This window comes from Arvicanthis niloticus, chromosome 12 (assembly GCF_011762505.2).
Source record: "Arvicanthis niloticus isolate mArvNil1 chromosome 12, mArvNil1.pat.X, whole genome shotgun sequence".
Classification (NCBI taxonomy): Eukaryota; Metazoa; Chordata; class Mammalia; order Rodentia; family Muridae; genus Arvicanthis; species Arvicanthis niloticus.
The window spans coordinates 46,757,736-46,783,295 of record NC_047669.1 but is presented as its reverse complement, the minus strand read 5'-3'; the positions used below and the strand labels follow the sequence as shown (position 1 = coordinate 46,783,295).

Sequence of the window (25,560 nt, the reverse complement as noted above, 5' to 3'; positions counted from 1 at the left end):
AGACTCTTGAAAGAGCAACAGAATGCAGAAAGATGCTGTGCTCTCCCTCACTTCTCCCCACCGTCAAAAAGGAGCAATCTTTTCGCCAAGAAAAGTCCCACTTTTAGTTAAACTGATTAACTCAATTATTAATAGAAAAGAAATTGATAATGTTATATGAAAATGTTATAGTACTCTGGTTAATAGATCTCCTAAGTATATGCTATTTGTTCAACACTGGCTACTTAACTGTATACATATACTTAAAACTGAATTAACCTCCTGGTGCTGCTACTATCTGTATTTCTCTAATTAAAAAAAAAATTCTCATGACAACTAAGGGTGGTTTTCTTTGATTAGGCATGTCTTTATATTAACTATGCCTGCTAATAATTCCTGACATACAGGGGAGACCCAATAATTCACCCAAAAAACAGCTACTAAAAAGAGTAAAAATTTAAAAACATAGCAGTTTGAACATGGGACAATTTCTCAAATTGCTACCAAGACTAATTGGGTGTAGAATGAAAGTCCTAACATTGGTTGATCCAACATATTTTTGTTTGCTCCCATTTGACAATCAGATTATAATTTTACAAAAAGCATATCCAAATAAGAAGATTAATTGTGAAATCCCAAACATACCATATTCCATATACCATTGTTAATAACATTGCCTCCAGTTGTGATTTGGGTCGAAAACTCATTCTTAAACTGGACTTCAATCTTTCCATCACGAAGTGCAATCAGGAGCCAATTTGAGTGATCGAGAGACTCTGCATACAGTATGATGCCTTCTGAGTCAAATGTCCGGAAATCAAATTCAGCTGAAAACCTAAACAAAGAGATAGTCTTCTTGTGAGAAATTCAGAAGATTCAGTGGCTCCCCCAACACACACCCCTTGGACTGACAAACAATACTATATGAAAAGAGGAAAAATTCCCTGAAATTTAAAAAGATTTTTTAAAAGAGCAGCATTAAATTGTTCACAGGTTGTTTCTGGTTCCACATGTATTTTAAAACCTGGTTATTTTGTTTTCTTGATCATTCTTGTAGTCTTTCTCTCAATGAGTCAATACATTGCTAGTATTTTTTTTCAGTCATGGTATGTCTTTTGAAGGTATGTATTTTGTTTCAGATACTAGAATTAATACATGTGTACAGGAATATTTATAAATTCTACATGTAAGAGTAAGGTGTATTTGTGTGTGTGTGTGTATGTATGTGTGAGAGAGAGATAGATTGTACATGCGTGTGAGTATACTGTATCCATAAGTACCCAGTGAAAGATTTTACAATGACAATCTTGGTTTATCTAGCAAAAAATCATATACTCCCTATGATTTCACATATTCCAGATAAGAATCACTCACAGGGCTCCATAAGATAGCATTTGGATTATTAAAAATATAAGTAACCTTTCCCGTAATTATCAAAAAGGAGCACTATGGCTCTGCCTTACCTCAAGACAGGACTGTGAGTCTCAAGGGCTGACCAAAAAAAAAAAGGAAAACCATGACCACAGAGAATCTTTGTAGGTCCCCTGACAACTTACATAACACACCAAGTTTGTGAGAGACACCAGCAGAATGCTCTCTGCCTTTGTTCCTTCTATGAAGGTTGTTGGCTGTGTCACGTGAGATTTCCAGAGACAAAAAAAAGGCCTTGATTGCATGAGGAAAAAGAGAATAGGAATACATAGTTGTGTCAAAAAGAAGCTAGAAGGGCTTAGCCACCATGAAGAAAATGGCTGCCGGGAAACTCTGGGCCCCCCTCCTTTCTGGGGCATAAAAAGTTTCACAGAAAAGACAGGAAGGAATTGAAGGAGGGAAGGAGGGAAAATGAAGGCAGAAAGTAAGAAAGAATAAAAAGAAAAGCTTTGCAAATGCTGTAATAGCATAAATCACTGAGGTAGGATGCATGAGACTTAAGCTTAACAAATCCAGCCTCGCTCGTTGTTGGGGGACACTGTACTCTAATAATGCTTGCTGTTATCAAGAGTCTGGGCATGTGTCCAGTACAGCTATTACAGGGAAGGACAATCTTAAGGATTCTGTGTGTTGACTGCCTGCCTGCCCTTAGAATGTGTTCTTGAGAATCAGCATGAAGATCCCCAAGGCATTAGCCAATAAAGATGATTTTAAAACAAAGAGAAATAGGAAAAAGGAAAAAAAAAAGTTGTATAATTATTTATTATGTAAACTAAGTAAAAGAATTTGAGTTAAAGACTCAAGACTTCTCATTGTTCATAGCAAGTCAACAAAAATATATATATTTCATTATCACATATCAATAGTCACAAAGGCAATACCACTAGTCACAAAGGCAGTGTCAATAGTCTCAAAGGCAAAATTTTGAGGAAGGACAGGCCTTCCTCAAAGGCAACAAAGAAAAGAAGGCAGAACAAATATCCCCACAGTTTGAATTTCCAAGAAAATATCTGAAAGAGATAGAATGAGAACTGTGTTGGATGCATAACACTATAACAGGAATGCACTGGCCTGTTTATATTTAAAAAAAAAAAAAAAACTATTTTCTTTGGCATACGAATTTATGTCCTTCCTCACAATTGTCTGAGCATTTGGCTCATGTTGAAACTGAACTATCTTGCCAAAAATTAAATCTGTGTTTGGTCACGATCTTCCAGAAGTTGATCCTATTATGGAGATAATTTCCTTTTCTTTGAAAAATAAAGCTAAATGGTATTTCAAAGAGTCATGTTCTGCATATGTTCTTTCTGGAATGCCTCATTGCATCCTGACTCATTACATTGGGGATCGATTTATTCTGTTTCAAAAGTACTGTAGAGTTGAAAAAAGACAGAATTTGTCAACATTTGGCAGGGCAAAAGGAAGCAGTTAGTTATGAAAAACAGAGGTGAAGAGATTTGCTTAAAACAAGTTTATAAATATTCATCAAGCTGTGCCGTTAATATGTAATGTATAAAAAATATTACACTTCTGAAAGTGCAAAGTAAATAAATCAATGAAGAAACTAAGGAAAGACTGTTTTCCTAATTCTGATCCAAGTTAGAATGAGTTGTCATAAAGAAATAAATAATCTCAAAGTAAATACAGATATATTTTAACAGTTTTCTCCCTTTCTCTTTCTTCTTGTTCTTATAGCAAAGTTGGATTTCCAATAATCTCAATCACTAAAAATAATATTCATTTGGAAATGTTTGTGGTAAAACCAAATATTCAGGAAAATGAAACATCTAAGACACACACCTACTTAAGGGAATCTTAGATTCTAAGTTTTTTCTTATTGGATATTTTATTTACATTTCAGATGTTATCCCCTTTCCCCATTTTCCCACACACAGAAACCCCTATCCCATCTCCCCTCCTCCTGCTTCTATGAGGATGTGCCCCCACCCTCCTACATACCCACTCTCACCTCCCCACCCTCAAATTCCCCCCACTGGGACATCCAGCCTTCACAGGACCAAGGACCTCCTCTCTCACCTATCCCCAACAAGGCCATCCTCCCCCACATAAACAGCTGGAGCCATGGGTCCCTCCCTATGTGTACCCAGGCTGGAGGTTTAGACCCTGGGAGTTGTGTTTGGTTGGTATTGTTGCTTTCCTCATGGGCCACAAACCCTTTCAGCTCCTTCATTCTTCTCTCAAACTCCTCCATTGGGAACCCCATGAGAAGCTCAATGGTTAGCTGTGCACATCTGCCTCTGAATATGTCAGGCCCTGGCAGATCTCTAAGGAGACAGCTATATGTTTGTTCATGTAAGACTTATACACATTCAGTTAAATTGATTAGTGGGCAATCAATGTTTAATGAAATTTAAACATTCATGATTATATAATTAGTATAATTCATTCTCTCTCTCTCTCTCTCTCTCTCTCTCTCTCTCTCTCTCTCTCTGTCTTGTTTTGTTTTGTTTTTTCGAGACAGGGTTTTTCTGTGTAGCCTTGGCTGTCCTGGAACTCACTCTGTAGACCAGGCTGTCCTCGAACTCAGAAATCTGCCTGTCTCTGCCTCTCAAGTGCTGGGATTAAAGGCGTGCACCACCACCACCCAGCTACTTTTTTCTTTATAACAACAAAATCTAATTTATGGCTTCTAGCTTGAACATGTAAGAATTGAGACCCTAACATGTACGCATTTGACAAGTTAGAATTGACTGAAAAGCACACACACAAAAACACTCTCCCTAATGTCAATCTAACTACAAAAGAACAAAAGTTGAGGCATTCAAATTGCCAGACTAAGTAACTATTTCTTTAGTCTATTACTCAAACCATCTTGTTAATGTTTCTTATTACTTTTGGTTGTAATGATACTCCATGAATACACTGATTTTTTTCACTTGTAATGTATAAAAGAAGAATAAACAGTTCACAAGTGGCTTAGATCCCCTTTTCCAGCTTCTGAGTAAATATGTAATCACTGGGAAATGAAACAGGACAGGATAAAGTAAGTTTGCATTGGCAAAGTGAGCCGGGGCAGATTGGAAAATGCTCTAGTGTGAACACTGAACATGGGAAGATCATCTAAATGGTAATATACCCAAGTTATCCCACTGATGACAAATCTACAGTGGTCCATCTTCCACCTTTCTTTTATACTTGACCGTTTAAACTGTACTATTCCCACCAACATTGGTTCCTCACCTGGTGATATCTGGCAATCGAAATTTTAGATATAAGACAACTCCCGCAAACTGCTCAGCCAAATATAATAATTCATAATTTTTGTCAAGATCCAAGGAAAGACACACTGGAATCCCCTAGAGAAAGCAAAAAGTAAGGGTGAATGTGGGCTGTTTGTCGTCTCTCTTTAGATCTCAAATTAGCCTCTGAAATTCTCACACAATGGAATGTCTTTGCAAACAACAATGACTATCCTCCATTTCCTTGTAAAACTCACGCACAAAGCCTCCAAAAATGCATGTGTGTGGCTTTGATTATCTGTTATTTCTTTCACACGCCTCAGTGCTAAACACAGACCTTTTCATCAAGTTCCAGCAAGTATATCTTCAATAAACTGTACAATGCCTTGCAGTAATTATATCTACAAGTTATTCATTTGAATATTAAAAATCTATTGTGAGGGCAAATGTGTTGTCTAGATACTCAAGGGAATTCTGACAACTCGAGAGGAAATGAAATTAGGTTAGCATCTCAGTCTCTAAGACATTTACATGAAAATGACTCAAAGTCGTGTAATCTTTTATCAAGTATTTGTTTCTTAAAGCTCAACGGGAACATTCGAGAGATGAGATTTTGGATAAAACAAATGGCTTTTACAACTAATTCTGCAGTTATTAAATAGAGCCCTCCCTGGGGAATTTCATACCCATCCCAATTTGAATAGTGGTATGTTCTACAGGACATATGGAAATAATAAGAGATTAAGCTATAAAATAAGAAATCCTACCTCATGGCCTTTCAAGTCACCCCAAAATTACTTCTTACATCCATATATATATATATATGTGTGTGTGTGTGTATGTACACATGTGTTTGTGTATGTATATATATATAGATAGATAGATAGATAGATAGATAGATAGATAGATATAGTTAATTATCGTTGTACACAGTGAAATCATTATTTAGGTATTTTAAACAGTCTGCCTAATAATCACATATAATTTCACCTTCACATGTTTGAAAATGCAAGAATAGAACCACTAGCATGTGTGCCTTATTATTTCTAAAGGAAATAAAAAAAAAAGGAGGGAGATGAGAGCATCAAATGTTGACTTATTTATTCAACAAGGGAAAAATTAAAACCTTCTGCCAATTGATTTCTTGGGTCAATTATGCATTAAATGTGAGTGTTGAAAAGTGTATTTGAAACACTCTGGTGAACAGAATCGGTCTCTTAATTGTGATACATTTATTGTCACTAAATCTTCTTGTGACAAGTTTGTTTCCACCAGGATGTTTATGAACACTGAACATTTATGAACACAGACAAGCAATGGGCACCCTGGCCAGAGTGTGATACAGAAGGACACCATAAAATATTCTCACTAATTTCTATGTTATATTCTTTTAGTGGGATTAGAGAACACTGGAGGTGAATGCCTTTTTTATCATCAGCCCCTTGCAAAACCAAAGAGTCCAACTGCCAGACTTTAATTACTGGTCAGAGAAAGGAGACTTGAGTCCTATCTCTGGGACTGGGAAGAGACATGCCACACTGAGATGCAGGAAGGTTATTACTTGATAACTATCTAAAGTGTAAATATTAGAATTCCAGGATCCTAACACTTTATAATGGATAACTGGCTTTCTGACAAAGAACAAAGGCATGCCTTGCCCTCTCAAGTAAGAGTCAACCAGATACACCTGTCAATCACGTGGGCAGGAAAATGGCACTCAGTAGAGTTGTCTGTTCTAGAGATTTTATGTCTTTAAAAAGATACAAAGGAGGACGAGGAAGAGGAGGAGGAGGAAGAGAAAGACCAAACTACATAAAGGAAGAGGAGGAGGAAGAGGAGGAAGAGGAGGAGGAAGAGAAAGATCAAATTACATAAGGGAAGAGAAGTAGGAGAAAGAGGAGGAGGAGGAGGAAGAAGAGGAGAAGAAGGAGGTGGAGGAGGAGGAAAAGGAAGAGAAAGACCAAACTACATAGGGGAAGAGGAGAAAGAGGAGGAGGAGAAAGAGAAGGAGGAGAAAGAGAAGGAAGAAGGAGGAAGAAGAGGAGGAAGAGAAAGATCAAATTACATAAGGGAAGAGAAGTAGGAGAAAGAGGAGGAGGAGGAGGAAGAAGAGGAGAAGAAGGAGGTGGAGGAGGAGGAGGAAAAGGAAGAGAAAGACCAAACTACATAAGGGAAGAGGAGAAAGAGGAGGAGGAGAAAGAGAAGGAGGAGAAAGAGAAGGAAGAAGGAGGAAGAAGAGGAGGAAGAGAAAGATCAAATTACATAAGGGAAGAGGAGAAAGAGGAGGAGGAGAAAGAGGAGGAGGAGGAAGAAGAGGAGGAGAAAGAGGAGGAGGAGGAAGAAGAGGAGGAGAAAGAGGAGGAGGAGGAAGAAGAGGAGGAGAAGGAGGTAGAGGAGGAGGAGGAGAAGGAAGAGAAAGACCAAACTACATAAGGGAAGAGGAGAAAGAGGAGGAGGAGAAAGGAGGAGAAAGAGAAGGAAGAAGGAGGAAGAAGAGGAGAAGGAGAGGAGGAGAAAGAGTAGGAAGAAGGAGGAAGAAGAGGAGGAAGAAGAGGAGTAGAAGGAGATGGAGGAAGTGGAGGAGGAGGAAGAGAAAGACCAAACTACATACGGGAAGAGGAGGAGAAGGAGGAGGAGGAGAAGGAGGAGGAGGAGGACGAGGAAGACCAAACTACATAAGGGAAGAGGAGGAGAAGGAGGAGGAGGAGGACGAGGAAGACCAAACTGCATAAGGGAAGAGGAGGAGAAGGAGGAGGAAGAGGAGGAGGAAGAGGAGGAAGAAGAGGAGGTGGAGGAGGAGGAAGGCCAAACTACATAAGGGAAGAGGAGAAGGAGGAGGAGGAGGAAGACCAAACTACATAAGGGAAGAGGAGGAGGAGGGGGAGGAAGAGGAGGAGGAAGAGGAGGGAGAGGAGGAGGAGGAAAACCAAACTACACTACATAAGGGCACAATATAGTCTAGCCATTGTCCACTCTTACCTTGTGAGAATGTTCTTCATTCTTATCCCTTGAGAGCCATCAGCTCTGCAATGTGTTCTCTGGCTTCTTACCACTCTTAACCTCTGTGAGTATGTTTCCATATTCTACAATGAACTCACCTATCTTCCACATTGTGTTCTATATTTCAACTGAATTCTTTCAGCGAAGATAATTAGACCAAGGACCAGAGATCCTGGTTAACACCTGGATCTGGATCTCTCATTTCTAAAAACAGGGAAGAGGTTTGGGGTTGTTTTCTTCTCATTTCTCTGTGTAGCCCTGGCTGTCCTGGAACTCACTCTGTAGACCAGGCTAACCTCAGAGATCCTCTTGCCTCTGCCTCCCAGGTGCTAGGATTAAAAGTGTGTACCACCATCCCCAGATTGGGAAGAGGTTTTGAATTTAGAAAGTTTACCTCACAACTCTTCTGATCTTGGGCAAGTTTGAATCCTTTCTTCCCATCACAGTAACAAGAGTAGCCTCCGGGGTAATTGACGCACAGTTGAGCACACATGTTCTCAGAGCATTCATCCACATCTGAGATGAAAAGAGAAGAACCCCTCATAGCATCTAAATGTTTGATCCAGTAGACATAAGTGCAGTTCCTTAAAAAACAGAATACCCACAACAGCATATCGAAATATTTGACCTAGGAATTTCATGGAGCTCCAAGTACCATTTGTATGTATGTATTCCAAACATTTTTGCCATTTTCAATAATTAATAATAGTTTAGTAATTATGGTAATTTTCTGATTTTCAACTTAGGGTCTCCACGGTCATTTGTGATTATAAGAATTTCATTGAAATCATCTCCCAATTCTTTGTTTTAAAAATAAGGAATAACTGTAAAAGAGAAGAAATCAGGAGGATAAAGGTGAAGACATGGATGGAGAGATGGTGAAGGGAAGGAAAGATGACCTTAATGGACTGAAAGTTAAATCAGTGAATAAACTGACAAGATCAAAAACATTGAACTTTTTGTAATATAAGGCAACAATTAATACTGGCCATATTGGTTTTTATTCAAAGAGATAAGGGATGGTTTATTTTCTAATCAAATAGGAGTAATACTGTCTGAGGACACAGACTGATGTGAGCATAAATCCAAGGTTCCAACATGGAAACAATTTTATGACATTTTTATAGTTAAAGAGAACAAAAAAAAATGTATAAATCAAGGTTCTAGTTAAATACACTAGTGAAAACATTAAGGAGATAAAGCAAAGTGGATAGGCTTCAGATGTTATCTTTTGTTGGTTAAAAACTAGGGTATTTTTTCATAAAGCCCCAAGAGTAATTAGCTGTTAGTCATGGGATATTTAATCTGACACAGAGGTGCTATTTAGAGAACTCGCCCAAGACAAATTGTAATTAGGCTATGGACCTGCAACAATTAGAACTCCTGGTAGTCATTGCAGTTTTAGCCAATCATCCTTTGTAGTTGCAGCTTCTTTCTAATAATTCAGATCCACAGAGCTATCCATCATACATAGCTAGACAGAATTCTCTACCCATTCATTTGCTATCTGATCACCCTCAGGACCTTAGCCATTGACCTCTGACTTTCAGGTTCAGTGTCCTTCTATATAACCAATCAATGCATGGGCCTTATACGATCATTTCCTCTTCTCTGTTGATTATGCTCTCTTAGCCAGCCTTTCCCAAATTCACTTCTTATCATCACTGAGATGCTTTAACAAAACTACCTCTACCTCTCTCAGAAGCCCTTCATATCCCAACAAATTAGTATCTTTTATTTTATGTTTCAGAGTAGCTATATTTCACTCTCTCATCAACTCAGATCAGAGATCATATCACCTATTAATATGTGTTGTGTTGGTTTAATCATGTGTCACCAGTTGGTATTTCTAAGTGGAGAGAGTGTGGATATTTGACTCATCATTTTGCTTCCACTGTAGAGTAAGACCATAAATGATGCTGAATAATGAATATCTGTCATGGTCATATTGGGTGATATTAAAAACTTGTGGCCATAAATTTAATGACATATATTAATGCTCTTTGTGTTTTTCAAACTTCACTGTGCTATTGCTTTCCATAATTTGAAATATTTTAACTGATCTTTCCCCAACTCTTCACTTTGCAATAACATGTCTCAGCTCAAGACTATTTCAGGGCTATAGAAAGTCCCTGAAATTACATTTGATATATCCTATTATAAATTTATGAAATTCTTATTAATGTTATCATGTAATACATGCTCTTTTAAATACTTTAAGATACATTTCCAGAGTTAATCACACTTTAAATGCATTAAAATTATATGATATAATACTAAAATAAGATATAAATGTACCCATTTATAAAACATTTAAAAATCTGTGTGTTAGCAAATGAAACTACAATCTAGGTTATGAAAACGCCTAATAATTATGATGAGAGCAGATAATAGAAGCTGCTCAGGCCATTTAGGGACAAAGACTTTGATCCTTATCCTTGGCCAGAGGCTGAAAATGTTCAGGATCTCGTCATTGTTGGAGGCGCCAGAAATGCAAACAGTGTTTGGAAGCTTTAGTTTCCAGTCTGATTTCATGTTATCGTACCTCTTCTTTTACATAGCTGCCTAGAAGCTATATCTGAGGGTGTGACCAAAACCGTACCTCTGATACCTGAAAGAGACATTGGAGCAGGGGACTAGACTGACACCTCACCTCCCATTCCTCAACAGTTTCTGCCAGAAGTCCTCCAGTAGACCCCTAAACAAGTGGTACCCCAATTCTGGGGTGGATACTAGCCCACAGAAGCTCTGTTCACTTGCATCCTCTTAAACACTACCTACCAGCTCATCATAAATTCCTTTCTAAAACTTAACTTCCCTGTGGTCCATGAGATTCATCTTTGTTAGGGCCAGGGCCAGGGTTAGGATTAGGATTAGGGTTAGGGTTAATTAACAAGACAAGGATCTGACTTGTGGAGGTTCTGTGAATATTAAATAGCACCCTAACTCCTTCGTAAAATCCAGCTGAATTTACAAAGTCTCTGTTGTAATCAGAACTCTGCTTATCTTGGTTTCAGTGAATCAGAAGTCCTAGGTTTCCTACAGAAATTGCCATGAGGAATAGTGGAAAGCAGAAGTGTCTGGGTGTGGACGAAGAGTAAGGTAACTCATCAACACCTCTACAGCACTAGGAAAAACACTTAGGAAAAAAACCCATATATTATAAAATCACTATCCATTTATATAAATTCCAAGATAGAAAGGCTTATTAGAGTAATGGGGTGTCTGTAATAAAATCATTAAGAGAGCACTCATGTTGTCTGCTTCGCAATTTGTATTTAGGTTGATGAAATGGTTTTGAAAACAGACAAGTGTCACATGGAGGCTGCAGAGGCACGGTGACTGATTAGTGTCACTGAGTTCCCTGCTTCAAAATCATTATAAGCATACACTGTGTTCTATTATCACTGAGGTGATTAGTTTTAGACATGTTGTTAATTTGACTTGAAATTTTAAAACATTTAAAGAAATATATGTGAGATAATTCATACGCAATCTAAAGCAAAAACAGACTTAATGCATTTAAGCTACCGAAGGCAATCACGCTGACACTATGGCAACCTTACAAAGAGAGAGCAGCATCCACAAGGGGCTGGTCAAACCATAGGTCTTGGCATCACAGATCAGTAATCCTCAGCTTTCTAGAGATTCCTTATCATATCAATCGAGATAATAAATATCTTACTTCAACTCTCCCGTTATTATTTGCTATATTTTATTTTCTATGCATGTGTGTGCACCTGAGTGCATAAATGTGCACCATGTATGTACAGGTGGTGGAGGAGGCCATAAGAGGGAGTCAGACCCACTGGAACTGAAGTGACAGGTGGTTAGGACCCACATGTCATGGGCTTTGGGAACTGAATCCAGATCCTCTGCAAGAACCTCTGCAGTGCTTTTAAGTGCTGAGCCATCTCTCCAGCCCCAATTTTTTCTTTTAAAATAAGCTATACATGCACAGAAAAATGACTGAAAAAATATGGAATAAAACCTAAGGTGCTAAGAAGGCTCATGGTTCCAGTCTCACAATTAAAGCTTGAGTCATTTCTCCTTGTCTATAAGAACTTTTTCCTTTCAAATTCAAATTTTCTTTGAAGGTTATCTATAGGTTATAAAAAATGTGTCCATTTTGCTTTTATAACAAGGAAGTCTCTAGCTTTTATGAAGATTAATAGATTAAATGGGATGAGTAATATTAAACATCAAGGACCATGAGTCTTGGTACTTCTATTCTGTAAGAAAGCCCGATTACAATCGCCAAATCAACCAAGCTGTATCAGGGGTTAGCAAAAGCATTCCTTTCTTTAGTATTAACTTGGGGTTCAAACCCACCATCTCTACCATAAGCATCATCAATCTACCTTTACAAGATTTTGATGAGGGATCATATCTGTAGCCATCGGGACATTCACATTCGAAGTCTCCTGGAATGTTCTTGCACATGGCTGTGCCACAGATACTTGGCATTAGAAAGCATTCATCCATATCTACAAATAAAATCAATATGTTAGCATTTTCCAGTATCAAATAAATGCTTATTTGGTTTCTGAATCATGTTTTATATTTATATCAACAGCCTTGGAACTGCAAATAATAAATTTATCACCATGTTTTAGTTCCCTAAATATGACTTTTGCATGAATTCATGGAAAATTTGCCTGATATTCCTTTATAGGAATGGAACAAAAAGAATTTATATTTTTTTTTTAGTGATTTTCTTATCTACCAGAAAGAACTATAAAAACACATGAAAGAAGAGACTCCATTATATTCTTAATATTCTTTAAATATACTTCTAAATTTCTATTTCTAAAATTGGTTATAAATGTAGATTCATTTAATGCCTCACTACAAATATTTAACTAATGTCAACTCACCTGTTTTATCTTTTTACTTGGAAGTAGACAAATATCTAACTTTTACCCATCTTGCCTATAGTAATCAATAATTAACATTTAACATGGAACTGAATAAAGTCTAAAAGCATTTCTAAAACTTCACTTATACTAGTATCCTTTAGTATCTTTTAATATTCTAGAAATTTCAGATGCATTTGTTGCATTATACAGTATAGTGGGAGGCAAAAGATAGATTGCAAGGGGGCAGAGGGTAGCAACTCTAAGCAAACAAAAACAGGTGAGAGATAGTTCTACATAGATGTAATTATTGCTCAGCTTTGTTCACGTAGGTCCATGGAGACAGACAATGTTGAACGGGAAATACATTTCCAACTTTGAAAACTGGCATGTTTATCTGGGCCCTATGAACAGATGAAAATGTAGACATCATTCGGTTTCAAATAACTCACTCCTAAATAAAAAATTAATCCCTGTAGTAAGGAAAATGTTTCTACGTCCTAAGTATGTCAATGCCAATGTTTTAAAAGTGGATGGAATTATACAAGAATTATGTAAATATTACTAATTACAGAAACCACCTAATACTTATAATCTCCAATATTTCGTAAAACAATATGAATCCTCAGTTAATTAAAGAAGAGTTGAATATCATGAAGCTTTTTAAAAGTCTATATGGTTAGAAGAAAATAAAAACACATTACTTAAACTATTTGGCTTTAAACAGATTTGTAGGGAAATACATAGCTCATAAGAATTAGGTACAGCACATTGACGTGATGACTCTGTATCCACATCTAATGTCTGCTGAGGTTTTAGACTTTCATATTTAGTCAATAACCACCATCCCAATTCCTCGTCTTTCTACACTGCAGCCAAGGTCCTTCTGTTATAGTTTTCCACATATTTTTCTGTAAGTTCTGTGTTCTGTTGCATATCTCACATACATCACTATGTAAAGAAAGAGCTAATCGAATGTGTTCTGATCTGCAGAAACGTCCTGTTGGTTGGTTGGCAGCACTGAGAAATGCTTCCACATGCCGAGGGTGCACTCTACCCATGAACTATATTCCCAGCAAACCAACAAACAAACCAATAAACAAGCAAAAACCAAAAACTTATTTTTAATAAGTGTACATTCATGTATTGACTCAATGCGAATATGAAAAATTGACAAAAAAAATTGAGTAAAGATATTATTAAAGTAGAAATATTAAAGAATATTAAAATAGGAATGGGTACTGTCTGTATAATGTACATGGTATCCTGATTTATAATGGCTTTCTGTACCTGCTTTTCTAATGATGCCCCTACTCTAATAGCCAAACTAAAACCTCTAAATAGACAGATAGAAGACTTGTACAGTCACAAATTGGATAATGGCTTGGAAGAGACTGGTAGTAAATGCATTTCATTTCAGTTTCATTCCACAGCTCTTTAAAGTACACTGTAGTGAACTACACAACACGGAATATTGCCAAGCCAAGGGAAGTTCCTTAAATATGAATTCAGATAGAAGATTTTCTAAGAAAAAAATAAAGGCTTACACAGTGAAACGTCACACGTGATCTACTGAATTTTTAATCTCTTAACTAAATAAAAGGGGAAGAAAGAAATCTTTCTTTTTTTTAAAGGGTTTCTGCTTCGTAGAAAGATTTCACAACAGGATCAGAATTCTAGCTTGAGCTATACATTCACGAATGTATTCATTCATGAATGTGTGTAGATTTCTTACAGTAATTCAAACAGTCCAATGATGCAAGACGTGCAAGGAAAAAAAATAAAAGGAAAACTTTGGGAGACAAAGATTTATAGAGAAAGCCAAAAGAAATATACTAGCCACATACAAAAAGCTAACCTGACAGATTATTTAACTCCAAATAAAAAAAGAATTAAGAGCAATGGTGGAATAGTTACATGTAAAGAGAATGAAAAACAGATTCTCCATCTTTCTCATAACCATGACTGGAAATGCGGTGCAAAATAATGGATTTATTTTGAAAATCAGAAAGATTTTTCTGAAAAGCAAAGATAAGATATAATAGCAAGGTTATTAAAAGCTGCAGATTTCTTTGTGTAGCTGCTGTTCCTCTTGCGGAACAATAGAAGGAAAGTAGCTGATTCCGAGTATGAAACAATGGCTTTGCAATGTCAGTAGCATCGAAGCCTCTCGTTTTATGAAGTGCTTAAATTATCTTTACATATAACTGAATGAATCCTTGAAATATGCACTTGGGCATATGCACTCACAAGAAGAACATGAACTACTCTTATCATTGGTATCATAAGACAGAATCACACAGTATCACAAGGCTCCTGGACATAGAGGCATATCTAATGTAAGTACTTTCTGACCAGAGTATTTCCACAGAACTTTCCCAGAAAAATTCTTCTACTGGCCTCACACGGTAAATGGATTTGAATTCAGTTTCTGGGCTCTTACCTTTGCAGTCTTTCTTATTTGCAAGCATAGCAAAGCCAGTTTTACAAGAGCAGTGGTAACTTCCAGGAGTGTTGTCACAAATCTGGCTGCAGCCTCCATTGACATTCATCGGATCTTTACATTCGTTTACATCTACAATGGAAAAATACATTATTTTTAAAGAAATAACACCTTCAGATAATTTGTCATGCAGCCATTCCAGGAAAGACAAGGGGTGTGGATTTTTTATACGTACCAAACTGACACCTGTCTCCGTGCCACCCTGGTTTGCAGATGCAAGTGAAGGCAGCTTGCCCATCTTTGCAGCTCAGATACCCATCTTTATTGCATGGCATAGGGTCACACTGGTCTGGGATGGCTAAAGGAAACAGACCTCTATTTAATTTTTACCTTGAGCAAGGAATGTGAATAGCAGACCTGGAAACATACAGTTGCATACCTGCAATCAATAGGGCTACGATGTATTCTTTCAAACAGTACTTCCTCCATAAAAACAGAGTGTAGCCTGGACGTGTAACTCAGTTGGTACAGTTACTGTCTAGCATGTACAAATTACTAGGTTTGATACCAGCCACTGCATATACTTGATGGGGTGGGTTCATGCCTGTGACCCCTGCACTCAGGAGGTGGAGAAGGAGATCATGAGTTGGATGAAGGTCATCTTTGGCTGTAGAGCCAGTTCAAGACCAGACTGGACTACATAAGACACTATCTCAAAAATAAATAAATAAATTTAAATATGGAAGAAATGAAAAAGTAAGAAATGGCTCGAACTGTCCTGAAACTTACTACGTAGACCAGGTTGGCCTCGAACTCACAGAAATCTGCCTGCCTCTGCCTCCCAAGTGCTGGGATTAAAGGTGTGTACCACTGAGCCAGGAAAATACTTCACTTGATCTAAACTTTAAAACAACTCCATGAGGAAGACAGACTAAGCAAATTATTCTCCATGTGACGACAAAATTTGACAATTCCAACTTGAAGCAAGATGGAATAAAAGGGACCTTCTTGTCTTAAAGAAGTAGAATCCTTATTAAAATGCATGAAATAGCAATTTTCAAACACTGGGGACTGAGCTGCAGAAAAATGAAAGAAAGTGACCCAACTATCAAATGGTGGTCACTGTAGGACCTATATAAACTTCAGAGAATAAAAGCTGTTATCATACACACATTCTCATATTTATATCATCTGTGCCTGAAAGTTAAAAGAATGCACATAGCTCTCCTCTGACCTACCAGTTAACTATAATAATTGGTCATACTGTGTGATTATACAAGTCTAGCCAAAATAACGATACTAGAAATAAAATTTCTGACAGCCAATAACTTGAAGCCTACTATCACTGACCACCACTCAACTGAAACATTAGGAAAAACTTTTATTTTAAGTATAACATGCATTTACAATGGAAAATTATGCTTCTATATGCTGTCAAAAAATGCATTTCTCCTTGGCATAGCTCCCTTTCAGGAGTTCACTTACTGGTTTTCAAACATCGGTTTATATCAGCACAGTGTTTTTTACTCACAAAGCTTCTGTGTTATTTTGTTTTGTTTTTTCCTTTTTTCTGTGTTGTTTGTAAACATCAGCTTACCGTTGACACAGCTCCGGAGGTCAAGGTAAGCATTAGCTGAAAGCCTTGAAGCACTGAATGAGCCAACACGGAAGTCACCCAAGCAAGCTGTGAGAAAGAAAAGATCTAATTGTATCACCGAAGCCTTGATCTGAACTCCACAGTAGAAATTACCCTAAAGCCGGGATACTTCCATTCCTGCTGCTTCACAAGAGTTAGTACTAACAGACCACCCTAAAAGTTTTCACCTCCTTTTCAGTTAAACTGAGATGCTAAGAGTGCCAGCCTGGTAACGCAGCAGCTTTAAGCTGGCGCGTTGTTAACAAGATGGAGAAGACCATCTTTTTTATGGTTTAAGTGAATGCTATCCTCTTCCCTTGAGTAACAGTATTTTATCTAAAACATGCTTTGATGAGTGTTGAATTGTAAATGTTATATGAAAATGGATTGATAGATGTGAACAAAATATAACATTGGTAGGATGAGGAATAGATAGTTTTTAAAAGACATTTAGTGTGTGTGTGTGTGTGTGTGTGTGTGTGTGTGTGTGTGCATGCTCATGCTTGCATGCTCCTGTACTAGGACATATGGAGAGAAGAGCACAACTTTTTAGGAGTCAGCTCTTTCCTTTTCGTTTTTTGAGGCAAGAGATCTGGTGGTTTCTGCTGCTGCGCTAATGCCAGAGCTTCTGCCAGTTGGCCTATTTCACCCCCCCCCCCCCCATCTGTGAGTGCTGGAATTGCAGACATGACCCAGCATATCTCCTTGGGTTCTGGGCATTATGCTCAGGTCATCAGGGTAGAATACAAGCTCTTTCACCGGCCCAGCTATTCAACTGACTCGTGGATGTGCCGAAAGAAAAAAAAAAAAATTCTGGTTCCTCTCCATTGAGGAATCACACAGTTAACAGTGACCTGTGGCCGCACACAGGTAAAAATGGTGACTGGTGACCACACAGAACATGCACCTGGCATATTCTTCGTTTATCCTCTTGAGAGAAAGGATTACTGCTGTTTAGATTGAATCAAAAGAAGGAGAACTTTGGAGCTTGACTTTTAAAGTTCAGGTTTTTTTTTTTTTTCTCTTTGTGTATGATGGCGCCTTGTACCAGTTCATATTTGTAGGGATACTCTGGTGCAATTGAATAATTTAGCTCCAGCATGTTCCTTCAACATCTGAAACTTATTCCACATCAGTATTGACATAATCTGCTAAAGCTAGGATAGGCATATTCATTCTTTTTGCTATGTAAACAGTTTTGTTTTTACATTCATCACCATCCACTGCACATAGAAATTTCTCTCCTTAGGTCTGAGAGCTGCCGGAACAAGTAGACAGATATGAATTCAGAGAGATGAATTCAGAGCACAGTGTGATACTATGTCACTCTATCGGAATAATAGCAGTACGTTCACTCCGAGGGAGGGTGAGCTCCCCAACCATGGGCTCCTCACTGGATTTACAGCACCAGGCACTTGCTTCATCCTGGGGAACAAGCACTCTGAGTCTTTGACAAAGACGTTCAGAACACACGAGAAGAACAGAGCATGACGTAACAGAACTTTCAACTCTGAAATCCCCAGTACCAAACATTCTCTTATCAGGTCCCTTGGGCATCACAAACACTACCTTTGTGTCCTTCTTCTGTGTGAACTTCGAGAGGTAGGTATGTGGTTTCTAGCTTCAGTCCTGCAGTCTGTGGTCTGCTTGAGTTTACTTTCTACACCTGAGACTGATCTTTATCTGAAAGAAGTTTTTGCTTTCTTTCGTTTGTTGATTCACTCACTGTTTTACCTGCCAGAGAGCTGAGGTCTGCTCAGACCATTGAACTTTGGCTTCTACTGAAGTACTGAAGCCTATCTGAAAACTAACCCTGTTCCAAAATTCATCAGGTTTCTGAAGTAGCCTGCTTTGCAATCATTCAGCAGCCATTACAATGGCTCAGCCTTTCTTTCATGAGGTTTCGACAACTACTGTGTGAATAAAGCCTTTGGCATCACCTGGAACACCGTATTCTAGCTTCCTGTCTCCCTCATGGTTACAGAAGTTAATCTTGCAGTCCCAACTATATAATTCTGATATGAAGCACATCATTCTGTCATAAAGCCATCGGACCTTCCTTGAGTTTTATTGGAAGGCCATTGGGATTTCTTAGCAGCTGTTTGATATTGCCTTATGGCCAGTTCTTCATGCCAAAATGTTCACACAGTGGGTTCTCAACCTTCCTAATGCTGAAACCCTTTAATATAGTTCCTTGTGTTGGGCTGACCATCAACGATAAAATTATTTTCATTTATTTCATACCTGTTATGTGCTGTTATGTGCTGTTACAAATCACAATGCAAAGATCTGTGTTTTCCAATCATCTTAGACAACCCCTGTGAAAGGGTCATTCCTCTTCGAAATGGGTCAATTCCCACAGGTTGAGAACTGCTATGTTAAATGACAACACAATATTCCCTATTCATTTTACTTCTGCTATGCTGTCTTTGTAGAACAAATTTACAGATTGGTTCCTAATTTTCTGTCAGTGTTTAACTTCTATTTGTTTTGAGCTTTTCTGTTTTCCTGGAGGCATCATGTTTTTGTACTATGTAGAATGCCTTGCAATAAAGCATAAATGTGCATTGTGCTTTGAACAAGAGTGTATATAGATAGATGTAACTGTGTCAAGAACACAGAGGTGATAGTGGGAGTCGCTGTGGTTACTGGGCACATCTTCAAACCATCTAGATACTGAACCTCTAGATGAAAGGGAATTCTTCCCTGAGATATTACAGTATGTACATTAGATAAGCTTTATTTATTTTAGTTATTTTTCTTTTTAAGACTTATTTTTACTTTTTAAATGATGTGCACATTATGTGTATCTTTGTGTGGGGATGTGGAGTTGTCTGTGGAAGATTTATAAGGACCAGGTTCCCTAAAACCTGAACTGAACTCAGGGTCTTTGCAAGAGCAATTTATAGTGCTAACTTCTGAGTCATCCCTCCAACCCTCTACTTATCCCATGTGGTGTAGTTTGGCTTTGAACTCATGATCCTCCTACCTCAGCCTTATCAATACTGAGAGATTCCAGGCATTCGATCACCACACCTGTCTTAAACCTAAACCTTCCATTTCTGATAAGATACCAAGAGAATACATTCATTTGCTGTACTGGTTTGTGGATCGAAAAAGCTTTCTACACTGTCCATCCTAAAAGAAATGGACTGGCCGGGTTATGTTCCCATTCTTTGTCAAGTCTTCCTTTGCCCGGCACTTTCCTTCTGTTTCATTATCATTAGCAACTCTCACAATGAGCTTTTTGTTGCAGCGCATTTATCTCTCTGAACCGTTAAAAATCTACAAGCTAGCTTGCAATAAACAAGAGTCATGAAAAACTAAGGTTGTAAATGCTTCTTTCTGTGGGGAAGAACCTTGATCTGCAAACAACAACAACAACAAAAGACATGGGATTAGAAGGGAAATCTCCTGTCACATAAATCTCTTTGTTTGTTATAGCAAAGAAACTTTCAAGCCTGCAGACCAGATGAGAGCCTGACTTAAGAAGCATGAACGGCTTATGTAATCAATAGGAGTCACCTTTTCTGGTTGCTGCAGGCAATTTCCAGGTCTTCTAGTGTTGCATAGAGACTAATACAATAATATTTGCCTAATTCCTTAATATCACAGAATGGTTGATCCACTCCTTTTGTTCCTGACTACAAAGCTATGAAAGTAATGGCTTGAATGGCTAGGAAACTAAGAAATAACACATGACATAAAAGAGATAAAATACTTAGAGATTTTAATGTTATTAACAGTTCTACAAGCATATGTCCTGACATCAAAGAAATGGCATGTATTACTTCTTTGCTCAGATACTCAATATTTAGTTACTGTTTGCAGAATAGCGAGATAACCTCAAAATAACTAGTTTAACTAATATCTATTTGGATTTGATTTGGGGGTCAAATATCTGAGAAGCAATTAATTCACCAAACTAAAGATGTCTGTGGCATGTGGCGTCAGCTGGAGCATTGGAATCCAAGGAAATCCATTCCAAGGTGAGCCATGACAGCTCATGCTGTCTGACACCCCACTTCTACTGGTTTATAAAATGTTATATGTCAGAGTCTATTCATGTGACAGAGTTTTCTTCACCATGCTGGTCTTAAAGTGGCCCTTATTTCATAGCAGCTAGCATCCAAGGAAAAACGCAGAATCTGCAAGGCCTTGTAAGGGATAATGTACTGCTGTCACTATGTATTACAATGTAAGCAAGTCCAGCATCCACCTATGGGTGTGTGGGCAGGGAAAACAGCATCTACCTCCTGATAAGGGAGTGGGAAAATGACACATCAGAGAGTATGAGGAGCAGGAGACACTTCTGTGTCATCTTTAGAAAATGCAGTCCATCACTGAGAGATGGAAAGGCCCACTGGAAGTCACTCTAGGCCTCAAATTTCCTGTTACAACAGTGAACTACAAGCCTTTTCAAAGTATAAATTTTGCTTTTATCAATCTTCCTTGCTGTTCTCCACTTCATCTACCTCTAGTCATATTTTGTCTTGCTATTTGGAGCTTACTCTATTGTGCTTTTTGCTTTTTTCATTTGAACACTTTGTCAAGCTTTACTACTTGCCTTCTCACCGCCACCTTAGCACTTAGTGACTACAGTCCTGTCTCTTGCCAGACTTCAGGCTACTTCTTGTTTTAGGGTTTTCTTAACATCCGTGCCTAGACTCCTAATGTTTCTCTAGAGAACATTGGATAAGATGAAGTGGGAAGTTTGGATGAATTCACTAGTTTGACAGAACCTGCAAGCTAAAGTGTTTTGGCTTGTTTGCTTGATTGGTGTGTGTGTGTGTGTATGTGTGTGTGTGTGTGTGTGTGTGTTTTAGGAATTAAACCTAAATTCTTAAGCATGTCAGGAAAGAACTCTACCAATGAGCTACATCTCCAGCTCTAAAGAATGATTAGAATGATTTCTAATATTTGCACAGTTTACTATTCTCCAGGAAATGTATTCTCTAAACAATGCTGTTTAATTTTCCAGGTGATATTTTCCAATGCCTATATAGATTTAAACTTATTTATCCCATTTTCTCAGGAAAAACAGGAGTGCTTTAAAAAAGAGAATTTAAGTTATAATGATATTCTGGGATTATAACTCAGTGGCAAAGTTGCAACCTAGCTTATATAAGGTCTGAGTTCAATCTCTAAAAGTTCATATGAAGTTTATAAACTTGATTTTATACATTCATATATACACACAAGTTTGTATCATAAAACTTCATTTTAGAAGTTCTTTGCAACCATTATATGTTTTCATTTCTTGAAACAAACTAATGACATCAATTGTTTCCATCTGTGTGGTAAATGTCAGTAAGCCCAGGGCATTTCTATTCTGAATTGCATGTTCTAAGGCAGCAAATGGCAAGGGTAACTTCATGAAGTACTTTATATGACTACAAAATTTTAAGTCTAGACACTGTCCAAAAAGTATTGAAATCTGTGGTCTAATGTACTAAATAACCTTCTCTTTTTATAAAAACAACCCAGCATAAATTGTGGATTATTAAATTACTATTATGTTCTTTATGAACGGAAGTATCCACTGTATTTTTCTAACAAGGACCATGGCCCCTTTGCACACCCAACAACAGAACATCTCACTTTGATAAGGGATCTTCTTTTTCTCTTTCAACAGTGAAATGCACCACTTTCACATACAAAACGAAATATAAAATTTCAATCAAAAGCATTTTTGTTTCACCTAATTGATTAAATAATACCACCTTCCATTAGAAAAAAAGACTGACAATAAATCTATTATCTATCTCCTTAACAGTCTAAGCAATCTAGAGTTAGAAAGTCTAGTGACATTCTGCATATAATAAACATAAACCTCTGCAAGTAGTTAAAAACAACAACAAAAGCAAAAGTGAAAACATGTTGCCAGCCAAGGGTTATTCTGAAACTGAAAGGCACATCTCAGATTCCAAGTTTTGTTTGTATTTTAATCTTCTACGATGCTGCCAAGGTAGTCATGGAAAGAGGAGAGAAAGTTGGATGAATTCAGAAAAATAAATAAATAAAAGAGATAAAAGGAGAAAATTGTTATTTAAGAAACCTCTCCAAAATTCATACTTCTATATTAAAACACTATTCATATTTTTTCAAATGTACTGTGATCAAAAAATGTATATACATTTAGAAATGTATAACACTCAGATGGTTGCTCTTGCAAACATACCACCCTCATTACATGGCCTCAATAAGCAAGGTTAATATAACCTTATAATGTTAGTAGCTTAGTAGTATCTCATTTTATTATTAAACATTTAAATTTCCTTCTAAATGCGAGAGGCTTGGATAGTCTTAATAATTTGTACTTTCTCAATTATTTCCACAATGTAAATTCTTGGCTTCTGTTTTGGAAAGTGGTGACTCATACTATATACAAAAATAGATTCTTTTCCTGGATGAATGCTTTTATCCATTCTCTACCCTTTAAAATGTAAAAGCAAAGGGTTTTATAAAACCTTGTTGCACTTATTATATTTGTATAATATACAAATAACAGCACCTCCCAATTACTGTTGATGGTGTGCTATTGGAAAAAGACATTTAACACTGGTATGAGGAGCTAGAGAAGGAAAGAAAGGACTTGGCCTTACCACCCTGAATGTATCCCATCTCATCTGATCACGGAAGTTAAGAAGGATCCAGCCTGGGTAAAACTTGGAAGGAAGAAAGGAAGAAAAAGAAGCAAACAGAAATTGCACATCAGGGGAGAAAAATAAAGAGGACAAAAAGAAATACATTTTAAGTGCTTTGCAATCTTGGTGAAAACCCACCTAGAGAGGTGACAAATGGGTTCATAGACATTAAAAAGTTAAAGTCTTGCTGTGCTCTACCGAGAGCTATCATAGAACTGATTGATGTCTTACAGTGTTGAAAGGATGAACTACAGCAGTTGTACAGTATCGTCAAGTCGCCCAAGCTCTGCAGGTGCCACAAATAAAGGATGCTAACCCTCATGTACACTAAAAGCTCTGAAGAGCAGCCATGGACCTGTTTCAAAAAGATCTTGTATCCAATGGTCTTGAACTTTTAACCTACTAATTATTCTAAAAGATAAATACAAATCAATACCAAATTTTGTATTTTTCCCTTAAGGTCCAAAGTATAAATATTCTTCTCAAAATATCTCTGGAATTGCTCCAAGAGTACACAGAGTAATATATAAAAATAAATAAAATATATAAAGTAACCATACTCAAATTCCAAGAGTAACAAGTTTAATGGCTTAATCATTTACAAGACTATATTAATAATAATATCAAAGTTCATTTCTATATTCTCTGAAATGATTTCCTTTCTATTTCTAGTTTCCTAGAGGTAATAAGGTGAAACCAAGCACAGGTAAGAAGTATTCTGAAAGAAAAGGTGGGAAAAGGAGTATGACTCTGTTGTAAACATGGAGAATCATGTGAGAAACAGATGCAGAAATTAGAAACCCTAATATTTGGAAGCAGAAATGACATTCACAATTAATATTAGTATGAAACATTTCTACGTTTGCTTTAAGAAAACAAGCTTTGTGCTCTGAGGTAGCATTGAACTGAAGTCATGTAACATACATGAGTGTCAAATATTACCACCTTGAGAGCCCCAAATCCAAAACAGCATAAATGGGAGACTGTGAATGACTGCTACAAATGGGTGAGTGATAACTGTGTACACCACAGTATTTGATGAGCTTAGATATCTTTCATTTTGTGAAAGACAGCCATGAAAACATAGTTATACATAATGTCTGGATGTCTGAAGATAATTGGCATCGGCCTAAAGATATTTTAGCAGAAAGACACAGAAAACTAACAGTGAGAGTTTAACATAGTAAAGAGACATCCCAAATCTGTCCATATGACTTTAAACACAAGAGCATCATAGCACTTACATTTTCTCAAGGATGATAAGTTAGTATTGGATGGGCATATGGGGAGAAGGTGAGTTCGAACATATCTAAGTTCCCTTCAATTTCCAAAATTTTATGCTTCAGATACTTAAAACTTACCTAAGTATTTTGGATAAAAATAATCCTAGAAAAAATAAAAAAAAAGATATATTAGCAAACCTAAATTTCAACACAGAGTTAGAGATTAACGTTTTAGGTTTTTCATACTAACATGGGAATAAATTACATGTTGTGTGTTTTCACATTCTAATTTTCTATATGAAAAATATTTCAAGAAAAGATAGGCAATACTTGACAAGTAGGCTTAGAACACCACTAAACAATTAAATAACATTTTAAAGCACCTGATTTGAAAAGGTTGTACTTAAGGTGATAAATATATGCCCTCTTTTATAATTTTATAATTTTTAATGGTGATTAAACATCCATGTGGTACACATTTTTGTGTGTTGACAGGGTCTCTCTACATAGCCCTGGCTATCCTGGAACTCACTATGTAGATCATGTCCACTTCAAAATCACGAGAACCACATGCCCCTTCCTCCTGAGTGCTGAGATTAAAGGTTATGCCACCACATCTGCCTTCATTTGATATATTTTTAAATCATTGTGATTATCTACAGTGAAGTCACAATGAAATAATTTGATGGGAACTAAATTGAACACTTACCTTATTTGCATCTAATGCACATGCAACACTTTCTTTATAAACTGGTGGGTACCAAAAGCAGTTATCACAAGGTGGACAAGGAAATGTATTTTTATGAACATGGAGAATGTGATAAATTTCTAACAGTAAACTTAGAATATATCTCATATGTAGCATAATAACACAAAAATATTTCATGCAGAACCAAAATGTCTGCATACAAAAATATTCAAAGTTCTGGCTCAGTCAAAATGGAACATAGCTTTTTCCAATTCAAAGTCCTCACGTTTTTGTCCTATTACATATAAACCTGCAGAACAGGTTCCTACTAGCTTATGAGAAAGGTTCTGACACCAAAGCATTCAGACAACACTGTGGTTTATGGAAGAAGCAAAGCCAAACAATAAGGAGCAACAAATGAGGTTCAAGAGTTTGTAATGTGCTAATGACCAGAATA

At 37.1% G+C, this 25,560-nt stretch overlaps 1 protein-coding gene across 1 annotated transcript in view; it reads right to left on the bottom strand.

The window, feature by feature from the left end:
• The window catches only part of Pros1 (protein S), a 68,876-nt gene that overhangs the window by 16,814 nt on the left and 26,502 nt on the right, over positions 1-25,560 (bottom strand). Inside the window, exons 3-10 of the mRNA XM_034515473.2 lie at positions 24,554-24,578; positions 16,507-16,593; positions 15,145-15,267; positions 14,910-15,041; positions 11,972-12,097; positions 8,005-8,126; positions 4,612-4,727; positions 625-814 (exon numbers count right to left, since the gene is read on the bottom strand). Coding sequence (XP_034371364.1) covers positions 625-814; positions 4,612-4,727; positions 8,005-8,126; positions 11,972-12,097; positions 14,910-15,041; positions 15,145-15,267; positions 16,507-16,593; positions 24,554-24,578 — 921 coding nt within the window. The remainder of the gene's footprint in view (positions 1-624; positions 815-4,611; positions 4,728-8,004; positions 8,127-11,971; positions 12,098-14,909; positions 15,042-15,144; positions 15,268-16,506; positions 16,594-24,553; positions 24,579-25,560) is intronic.